This window comes from Aythya ferina, assembly GCF_964211825.1.
Source record: "Aythya ferina genome assembly, chromosome: 2".
NCBI lineage: Eukaryota > Metazoa > Chordata > Aves > Anseriformes > Anatidae > Aythya > Aythya ferina.
In genome coordinates, this window is record NC_140297.1 from 67,628,239 (window position 1) to 67,639,581 (window position 11,343).

The window sequence follows — 11,343 nt, forward strand, 5'->3', positions numbered from 1 at the left end:
GGAGCAGGATGGGAGGGGACCAGGGTAGACTGCAAAGAGGCTCAGAGCATTTAGGGAAAGAGCAGGGAAGATGAGAGAAAGAGGAAAGCAAAACTGAGTTCATCTTCTTTGAGGTGTAAGAAGGAAGGCTGGCTGTTAAATGTCATTTATCCCTCACGATTCTCAAATACAGTAAATATGGTCACATGTTCCTGCATGCTGAGCCTCCTACATGTGTTTCACTGCAGGTTGGCACCCACACTGGGCTGTTGGTGACACAGAGGCAGCATCTTTCCTCAGAGTGGAAAAATCCAGAGATGATAGTGAGGGATCCAGTGTGAGCATCCCACAGGCTTCCTCCCTTGGCTAGAGCCCAGCCAGCTGCAGGGTTTTTCATCCAGGCACTCCCTCCAGACAGACCTTCCCATCTGAGGAGCTCTCTTACTATGTCTGCCTGCTTTTTAGCTTCTCTGGTACTCTTTGCCCTCTGTGATCTACCATAAAGTCTGTCACTTCACTGCCAGTTTTGGGACACAATGAGAGAACTGGGCAGGGAGAAGGGACTAGAGTAAATGCGTGAAAGAATGGGAATGGGCACTTATGGGACTGAAAGGTTTGGAGGTCTCTAGATTCTGGTTTGTATGACAGAGTATTTTATTCTTAAAATCAAAAGCTTATTTTTCTTATGTGCTGTCTGTGTATATGTAGAAGATTGGCTGTATGTGAGGTGCAAATGTTTTATTGCCTGCTTGGGGCTTAGGTGTGTGTGTCTCAAACTTTTGTACTCCAGGATTAGTACTGAGGATGTTTTCTTTCCTCACGGCTGACACTTCAGCTGTCACTTAATGGGACCAGACATAATTTGCCCAGGAGAAGCTTTAGTTCTGTTGGTGATGTGTGGGAAAGGAGTCCAGTTTGACATGCAGCTGAGTTTGCAGGGCAGACAGTTACAGGAAAAATAATACTGCATGTGAACTTAAGTAAGCTTGATGTGAAATTATGAAATACGATGAACTTGAAGTCCCATCATATTAATTTTGTAGGACCTTTTAGGGCTAAATATGTATATTTGAAACAGATATTATTGTGCTTTGTCCTTTTTGTAGAAAAGCCCAAATTAGTTTTACTTCAGTGAAATTAGAATACTGCCTGAGCTGCCAGGGACTTTAGTTTTCTGCAAATTAGGTTAGACTGGGTCAGCAATTGATCTGTTACATTAGTGCAAACTGAACGTGAATGAGTATGACTGGAGATGACCATTAGGGCAGCAGAAGTAATGTTACAGAAATTAAACTAATTCCTTTTTTTTTTTTGATTGAGACAGTATTAAAACTGTTCTTGAAAGAGTCCAGCTGATAAGTGGTGTTTGTAAGATTGAATGTATTTTTGTTTAACTTCTGTACTAATACAGACAGAAGTTCATGGAAATACCATGATTTGTTGATTTCTGATGTCATCTGATTTAAAAAAAAAACAACAGACACGTTAGTTATCTGAATGCACTTAGATTATGCTTACTTTATTTAGTTTTGTAAACCATGTTTATGATACAGTATGATTTACAGTAATACTTCATTGCACAGCGTGTTTTACAACAGTTTTACCATCAAATATATTTTGAACATATATCATTGCCCAATGCACTTTTACCAGGCTGATACTTACAATCCAACATTATTCTGGTTACAAAGTCAATCTTTTATGACTGTTGATGAGCAGTGTTACCCACCCTCCACCCCCCGTTCCTGTGCATCATGATATAAACAATAATAAAATTATCAGATGCTCCTTTTTTCCTCCAGGGTCTCTGGCTCCATCAGTGCATGGGACGGACAAAGCTTGCCTAATGAGCATCTACATGCTGTCTATCCTGGCTGTTCCTGCCTTTCACTGTGTGCTTTTTGGACCCTGCTTGTTAGTACTTGTGAGCTCTTCTGTCATGATGATTATTGCAGTAGCAAACATGGACTAGTGTTTTTGTGAAACCTCTAAACAGAGGGCATTAACTGTGTTTTGTTCAGCTGGAGTCAAGACACAAAATACTCAATTCTTTAATGTGGGCAAGAATGCTGTTTGAGGTGTGCAGGACCAAGACGTTTAGATGGCTTAGTGTTATGCATGTGTTGTGTTATGTATTGCTTTGTTTTTGAAGTACAGCTTCCAGCAAACTTTCGTGCAAGTGAGAGCACTGAGGACTTTTGCAGACTGGGTCTCAGTGTATTGTTTTGGGCACCAGAATGTAATCCTCTCTGAAAAATTCAGATTAATTTGATTGCTCTGAAACTTTTATTTTATGGAACCGCTTGAGATACAATCCAGTTCTCCAGAGCTGTATTTCTGTAGGCAAAGAAACTATTCTTCCTGTATTCTTTCACTATACTCTCTTTACAGATGTAAAGTTTCTGTAGACAACACTTTATGACCATACAGTCCTGATTCTGGTTCATCTGTAAAAGAGTAAAGCATAAAGTGACAACAGAAGGAGGTAGATATCCTTTATGAAAAATCACAGAGGAGGGATGTGAGGACAGTTCTCCTACAGCTCCCAGTCTTGTCCCTTTGCCAAAGTTCAGTATCCAACCTGACTTCCCAGCCTGCTCAGATTCTCACCCTCAGGTTTTACTGCTTCCCAATTACATTCTCCATCTGCTTCCTCTGGGTCATCAAAGTTTATAGAAATTGCAGTCAGTGGGTATGTAACTGTGGCCCTATTTGCCATGTTCCCTGCAGCCTTTCCCCATCCCTGCTTGTGACTTGGTCCTCTTTTATCTTCCCAGTCCAGATCTACACCAGGTTTCCTTTTCTAGCTTCAGACTCTGGCCCTACTACACCCAGGCTGGCTTCTGGATGGTGATACCAGAGGAGCAGTGTCCCCTCCAGTTCCCTCTCCTGTTCCCAGCTTTCTTGTTCTCTTCCTGCAAGCTTCAGCTCTTACTGCATTTTGTCTTTTGTCTGCATTTCCTCAATCAGATACCACTTTTAATCCCTTTGTCAGGGCTCCTCATCCCATGTTTTATAATTCCTAATCTCGTCTCTTTGCTGGGAGTAACTCATCTTCCACAGCACGTGGGAGGCCTGTGTGACTCCCCTTCTCCTTTAGTCCTGTGTATCTGTCTCTGTACATGTCTGTCTGTAGACCTAGTCTCCTTTGGTAGCTAAATCCCTGTACTCCGTGCCTTCTTCCAGGCTCCTACATTACAAGCCATTTCCAGTCTTCTCTGCTTCCCTTACTGACTGTCTCCGTTTGAGATGTTTCAGCCACATTTACTCAGTCCCAGGCTTTTGACCAACTGTTCATCTCCCACTTTTTTCTTATTAACAAAACAGTCTCAGCCTGATAGCTGGTGGGATATTTGAAAGCAGCAAGACACTGAACTTCCACTGAACTGGCTTGCAGAGTATCTGAAAACGTGGTGTTTGGAGGTATTTCTTTCCTCCTTCCTCTGCTGCTGTCCACTGTTGTTTGAGTTACAGAATCACAGAATCATCTAGGTTGGAAGAGACCTCAAGATCACCTAGTCCAACCTCTGACCTAACACTAACAAGTCCTCCACTAAACCATATCACTAAGCTCTACATCTAAACATCTTTTAAAGACCTCCAGGGACGGTGACTCAACCACTTCCCTGGGCAGCCTATTCCAATGCCTAACAACTCTTTCAGTAAAGAAGTTCTTCCTAATATCCAACCTAAAACACCCCTGGCGCAACTTTAGCCCATTCCCCCTTGTCCTGTCACCCTGCATGTGGAGAATAGACCAACCCCCACCTCGCTACAGCCTCCTTTAAGGTATCCACAGAGTGCAATAAGGTCACCCCTGAGACTCCTCTCCTCCAGGCTGAACAATCCCAGCTCCCTCAGCCACACCTCATAAGGCTTGTTCTCCAGATCCCTCACCAGCTTTATTGCTCTTCTCTGGACTCGCTTGAGGACCTCAGTGTCCTTCTTGTAGCGAGGGGCCCAAAACTGAACACAGTACTTGAGGTGCAGCCTCACCAGAGCCGAGTACAGAGGGACAATCACTTCCCTAGCCCTGCTGGCCACACTGTTTCTTATGCAAGCCAGGATGCTGTTGGCCTTCATAGCCACCTGAGCACACTGCAATGGCGGGCGCCCCACAAACAGGAGCACGCCTACTAGTTCCAAAACACAGTTTACATACCTTTTGATGACAGGACCCTCCCCTGTTTCTCCACTGAGTGGGTAATCCAGGTTCACAATGTATCTGATGTTTCACATACAATGCCTTCAGTTGCTAGCCTGTTAAATTTCAAATTTCTTTTGACGTTTTCACTGTTTGAAGTGATAATGTTTCTTCTTATCTGACTTGACCTGACAGTATGATCTTCACCTAATTGTCCTAAGGAGTCTGTTTGTCTTCATTTTACAAGGTCGCCTGCTAAGATTTCTTACAAGCATATCTAAATACCACATTCTTTACCTTTAAACAGTGTAACTGCAAAAACAACATTTTTATTCCCACAATATTCAGCTGACTATCAACCAATATTCCCAAGTCCTTCTCTGCCAGACAGCTTTCTAACCACTCATCTCCCAGCCTGTAGTGCTACTTGGGGTTGTTGTACCCCAGGTGCAGGCGCCACCTTGTCATGGAAGGAGATCAGGTTCGTCAAGCAGGACCTGCCTTTCATAAACCCATGCTGACATGGCCTGATCACCTGGTTGCTCTGCAAGTGCCGCGTGATAGCACTCAAGATAATCTGTTCCATGAGCTTCCCTGGCACTGAGGTCAAACTTAACAGGCCTATAGTTTCCCGGGTCTACCCTCCGGCCCTTCTTGTAGATGGGTGTCACGTTTGCTAGTCGCCAGTCGACTGGGACCTTCCCTGATAGCCAGGACTGTCGATAAATGATGGGAAGTGGCTTGGCCAGTTCTTCTGCCAGTTCTCTCAGCACCCTTGGGTAGATCCGATCCGGCTCCATTGACTTGCGTACATCCAAGTACTGCAACAGGTCACCAAACATTTCCTCATTGATTGGGAGGGCCACATCCTGCTCCCCATACCCTTCCACCAGCTCAGGGTACTGGGTATCTAGAGAACAACTGGTCTTGCTGCTAACGACTGAGGCAAAGAAGGCATTAAGCACCTCAGCCTTTACCTCATCTCTCGTCACTAAGTTCCGTCCCGCATCCAGTAAAGGATGGAGATTCTCCTTTCTCGTCCTTTTTGTCTTAATGTATTTATAAAACCATTTTCTGTTGTCTTTAACAGCAGTAGTCAGATTGAGCTCCAGATGAGCTTTGGCCTTTCTAATTTTGTCCCTACACGTCCCTACAACATCCTTATAATCTTTCTGAGTGGCCCACCCTCTTTTCCAAAGATCATAAACCCTCTTTTTTCTTTTTTTCCCTAAGCTCTAGCCACAGCTCTCCATTCAGCCAGGCCAGTCTTCTTCCACGCCAGCTTGTCTTTGGGCACGTGGGGACAGACCGCTCCTGAGCCATTAACATTTCCTTCTTGAGGAGGGCCCAGCCTTCCCAGACTCCTTTGCCCTTCAGAAGTGCCTCCCAAGGGACTCTGCCAACCAGTGTCCTGAACAGCTCAATGTCTGCCCTCCGGAAGTCTAAGACAGCGGTTTTACTGATCCCCCCACTGACTTTGCCAAAAATAGAGAACTCTACCATTTTGTAGTCACTCTGCCCAAGACAGCTCCCAACCACCACATCTCCCACCAGTCCTTCTCTGTTTGTGAACAGAAGGTCCAGCAGGGCACCTCCCCTGGGAGGCTCACTAACCAGCTGCATCAGGAAACTATCTTCCACGCTCTCCAGAAACCTCCTAGACTGCTTCCTCTGAGCTGTATTGCATGTCCAGGATATGTCCGGGAAGTTGAAGTCCCCCACACGGACAAGAACCGACGATTTTGCAACTTTTGCCGGCTGCCTGTAGAATTCCTCATCCTGGTTTGGTAGTCTGTAACAGCCCCCCACCAGGACGCTTGCCTTGTTGGCCTTCCCGCTGATCCTAACCCATAGGGAATCAGCCTTATCATCCCCAGTCTCAGCCTCAAGTTCCACAACATCAAAACACTCTGTAGTATAGAGAGCCACACACCACCCCTTCTGTGCTGCCTGTCCCTTCTGAAGAGCCTATAGCCAGCCATTGCAGCACTCCAGTCATGGGAGCAGTCCCATCACATTTATCACATTTCAGTGATGGCAACCCGGTCATAGCTAGCCTGCTGCACAATGGCTTTCAGCTCCTCCTGTTTGTTGCCCATGCTGCATGCATTGGTGTAGATGCACTTCAGCTGGGCAATTGCTTTCTCCCCCGGCCCTGACATTGGTCTCCCTGGCACACCTCTAACAAGCCTTATTCCCTCCCCACCCCCCTTCCTACCTAGTTTAAAGCCCTGTCAATGAGAGCCCTGTCAATGAGAGCCCTGCCAGCTCCTGGGCTGGTGTCTGTTTTCCCCTTTGAGACAGGTGGGACCCATCTGCAGTTAGCAGGCTGGGTACTGAGTAAAGCATCCTGTGGTCAAAAAAAAAAATAAAATAATTCCTGTGTTGGCACCAGCCTCTGAGCCACCTGTTTATTAGGTGGCCTTTCCAGATCCTCTGTGCACCCCTCCCTGCCACTGTAGGGATGGAGGAAAACATGACCTGTACTCCTGCTCCATCTACTAATAATCCCAGTCCCCTAAAGTCCCGTTTGATGGTCTTCAGGCTTCTGTCTTCACTATCATCTCTGCCAGCCTGGACTGTTAAAAATAGGATAGTAGTCAGAGGGGTGAACCAGGTTAGGAAGTTTTCTGGCAATGTCCCTGTTCCTGGCCCAAGGGAGGCAGCAGACTGCCCTATGGGTAGGGTCAGGTCAACAAATAGGGCCCTCTGTTCCCCTGAGAAGGGAGTCGCCTACAACAATCACCCTTCCTTCTGTCTTCGTGGAGGCAGTCCTGAGGCGTGGAGTCGACTTCCTTGCCCTAGGCATCCTCCTGGGTAGACTTTCTACCTCCTCCTCAGCTACTGGTCTCTCAAGCTCCAGGACCTCCAACCTGTTGTGTAAGGGCATCTGGGGAGGCAGGACCGGTAGGAAGGGGCATTGCCTGTTATGTTGAGTAGGGACCTGCTTCCATTCCTCCTCATTTCCTAGGTCCCTTCCCTCTGCTTGACAGGGACAGGGGCTCCGCCACTGTGTGGGGTGTCTCACCCTGGTGCCTTTCCTTCAGGCCTTGCAGGGAGTTGCTCCACAGGTCTATCTCTTGTTCACACTCCCTGATAGCCCTCAACCTCTCCACCTCCACCTTGAGCTCTGCCACCAGGCTGACCAGGTCATCCACCTGCTCACAACTCTCACACACAGTGTCTCTGCTGCCCTCAGAGGGGAGCAACAAGTTCAGGCACTCTGTGCATCCAGAGACCTGAAGTGCCGCATTTTTGAGCTGGCACTCAGTCTGGGTGGCCACAGACTTTCTAAAAAGAGCTGTCTGCTTAGTGATGACCATGGTGGTTTACCTATAGGTAGGCGGCTGGTTGTTCTTGTGAGTAGGGCGGAACACTCTGCCCTGCCTACGGGCACCCTGTCTGCACAAACCGCCATGCCTCGCCCTGTTTGCCCATCCTGGTCACCGCGCTCCCCAGGGGCAGCTTTTGAACGGCCTGGGAGGGGGCGCTGCTGGCTCCGCCTACTCGTCAGCCTCCCACGAGAGGGCTGCCAGGTTTGGTGGTTCCTGCGGCTGCTTTGAGTGGCTTCGATGCTGCAAAAAAGCTCTGCCAGCCTCAATTCCCTGCTCCACAGCAGAATGCGTCTCAATGCTAAGGAACAAGATGGGCTTGTCAGAACATTGGAAAGACAAAGTAATTTACCTCAGTTCTACTATCTGACCACCGTCCTCTAGTAGTTACTGAAGTAGCTGTTACAGGGGAAAAAGACACTTTTGAAACTCAGGCTGAGGAACGCTTGAGTCCTAAAGGCCCACTGTAGCTCTCAGCTGTGTGAGCGTTTTGAGCTTGCTCATACAGGAACTAGCTGGGATCGTCTTGCTGTATGACGCTGTCTTTATCCAGACCTTGTTAAATTTGACTTCCCTTCCTATGTAAGATGTTGTTTGGGCAAAACTGACACAGGGTGACTGCCTTTTGTCATTGCTGAAATAAATGCCAGTCCTGACTCAAAATCTCTGCTTTAAAATGCTGTCAAGCAAGCAGAGAGACAAGGATGAGCAGGAGGGAAGAAAAGTCAGTATACTACAGCTATGGCTATGTAGAGGAAAAATCACCAATAATGTTTCCAGTAGCAGGGCTGTAAATAATGCCTATGTAAAATTTACTTGAGGTAAAAAGATGCCTGTGATCATATTTTGTTTCCATGTAACTAATTTAGTACCTTAAGACTGGTTGTACTAATTCTTCAGCCTCAGACACTAACAGCATGCACTAGCTCTGAAAGTTGCGACATTTAATAATTTACAGCAAGAAACGGAGCTTAAGATAGCAGGCTTCCAGAGACTTGCATTGCATCCTGCAGGTGGCTGCTAATGCTCGCTGGTATGTGACCTATGTACTTGGCTGCTCTGAGTTAAAGGCCAGAGAGATTCTTTATTGCCAATTACTTTGAGATGCTTCTTGATACTTTGACATAAATGAAAAGTTGGGTTCTGATTAAGATTATGTTTTTTTTTTTTCTTCTGATCTTTGTTCTGCATATCCTCAATAGGAATTGCTGGAGTTTAAGGAGAATCATTTTTAGTGCTGTTCTTTCTCTTCCCATATGAAAGAACATCTTGTTTATGCTGTTTTTGGACTAATACATCAAAATCACTCCCGATACACAATTTCTGTTATGTGCAACTTCACTTGTGTGAGTAATCCTACTAATGTTTTCAGGAGCTTTCACAATTACTTTTGTGACCAAAGGCTCTTGTATTGATCCAAGGCTCTAATATAAATTGCAGGGCTTAAGCGGCAACATCTTAGTGATGCCCATAACTAGATCCTACTTCAGTGTTTCCTTCTGTTTTTAATTGTGTCGTAATGGTCCTTGTAAAAATTTAATTGCATTGCAACCTGTGACTTGATAGCAGAATTAGCTGCTGGGTAAAAGCATTCAGTTAATTACTGAAACTGTGATCTCCAACTGGAGAGCTTAAAAGGAAAGTAAGATGAGTGGAAATGTTTTAATTAATGAACAAAAACTTAGACTGGTCAAGGGAAGGGATAACTTTTGAAGGACAAATAGCAGCAATAAATTTTTAATTGTGATGGTTGATGACCTCTGGCAAACCCCATTACGCTGCTGTTGGGGGAGAGGAGGCGTAGCCAGGCAATTCATTAAGATATTGTGGTTGAAACTCTGTATATGCATGTTATGCAGAGCTTAGGTGGTCTGAATTTTATTTTACACCACTTCCAGAGTATGAACCAAGCGTCTGCCGGGAAATGTCTGGTAGAAGCTTTGTGCTTTTCTCATCCTGTACTCTACACCTGGAGGATTGACTGTAGCTTTCACAAATGCTTTGTGAACTGGCTTTTAAAAATGAAGCTCAGAAGCTGTGCTCCATGCAGCAACCTCTTTTTCAAGCTGACCTGTGCTGTGGTCAGCAGATGGCTAAACTTCTTATGCCTGCAACCAACTTGAGCTCCCATTTGTGCTGATATTTGGTGATACACAAGTGTATATTGAGGGGAAAAAAAGACTTGTTTGCATGAATTCATACATATTAAAATTTGCAAGAAATATACGTATTTTATAACCATTAGCTCTTACTATGACACTAAAAGGAAAACCACGTTTTATTCTCAGATGCATCAGTTGCCAGCACTCAGACTCCAATTGAAGTGTTTTTGATCCCTCTTCCTTCCTCTCCCACTTCTGTATAAATATGGAAACAAGATTTTTAAGCAGTATGAATTGTAGTTATAGGAGTCATGCGTGACCTTTGAAGGCTTTCTAGAAAAGTTCGTTACTGCCTTGTGTGTGCATTTTCCTGAAAGATTGGAGCTTGCTTCATATCTATCAATTAAAGTAAATTTAGCATAACTGGAAAATAAGTAAAATGCGTAGCTGTAACAGGCAGTTGAAATTAATTTTAGATTTTGTAATACATAGATTAGTCATTGCAACCACTTTGACAAAATTTGGCACTTCCCCCTTTTCTCAGAAAACAGTAGGAGGTACCTTTGTGTTCATTTAGATGCTCAAGTAACTTCTTTTTTCCTGTTAGAAAAAGATGTGATATTATTCTTAATCCTAAAATGGTTGTTTTTATAACTTGTGACTTGTGTCAAGATGTTTTGGTTAGGAACTAAGGCACTTCAGAAAGCACAAAAACACATTCCTGGATTGTGTGTTGTTTTTTTTTTTTTTTAATTGAGTGAAACTTTTAATTCATTAGTTATAGAATAAAAAGTAAATCGGATTTCCCTTTAAAGTGTAGCTGACTTAGTGAAGAAAGGGAATGTTATCGATATTTGGGTAATTGAAACAATGCAGCCAGGCACTTAAAATAAATGGTTTGCAGAAAGGTGTGATAATAGCAGCATGGCTGGGAGAAACATATATCTGTGGCAAAAGTCATTATTAGTGCAGCATTGTTTTTATGTTGTACAGCGATTATAAGCCATAAAAATGTCACACACTGTTCCTATAAGCAAAGTAGCACTTTGAGAATGGGTACACAGGAATCTGGAAATGTTGATTAAATTCAGAGCTTCGGCAGTTCCTGGTAACCAATATGTGCTAGTGTAATTAGAGCTGAAACACCCCCAATTCACAGTCGGCTTTATTCTGGGTAGAATGTAAATATCTGATTGCTGGAAACCTGCTAGCACATATGTTGTCATCTTTTGGTAACAAGAGATCATCCTTAAAAAGTAGAATGAAGACAGAAATAACCTGTGCAACCACCAAGCATTAGTCACATAGCTCTTATATAATGCTTACGTCTTCACTCAGCATGCTGACAGCTGGGCTTCTTTGTAATATTTATCTGGTTCTCCAGTATCTGTCTCATTTGGAAGAGAAAGGAAATGGATCCAAGTGCTAAGGAGCATGCTGAGGTACATGCAGCACTTAGTTTTGAGAGTATTGCAACAAAGGAGCATCCTCCATCGCAGCACTGGACAAGGCAGTAGCAGAATGGAGGTCTGTAGCAGCTTCTCCCCATGTGCTCCCCACTGAAGGTGGCAGTGCTTGGCATAGTTTTCCTCATCCTAGGTAAGGAGATGTATTTCCTCTGCACTTAGTTTTTTTGCCTTGATGGGACAAATTAAAATATATAGCTGAAATACTGAAAATGGCATTTCAACAGTTGAAAGCCAACATGTGGTAGACTTCAGCTTGCCAGAGCTCTTGAACGTGCATCTCAGCCCTAGCCCCAAGAGGAGTGCTCATATACATAGAT

At 44.6% G+C, this 11,343-nt stretch overlaps 1 protein-coding gene across 3 annotated transcripts in view; it reads left to right on the plus strand.

Moving 5' to 3' along the window:
* Positions 1 to 11,343, plus strand: part of DCLK3 (doublecortin like kinase 3) — a 31,357-nt gene that overhangs the window by 3,739 nt on the left and 16,275 nt on the right. The window contains exon 1 of one of the 3 annotated variants that reach the window (XM_084508864.1): positions 10,971 to 11,156. The exons of the other annotated variants lie outside the window; for them this stretch is intronic. Within the exon in view, the coding sequence (XP_084364990.1) occupies positions 11,105 to 11,156 (52 nt within the window). The 5' untranslated portion in view covers positions 10,971 to 11,104. Of the gene's footprint in view, positions 1 to 10,970; positions 11,157 to 11,343 lie in introns of those variants that run through there. 3 annotated transcript variants of the gene reach the window in all.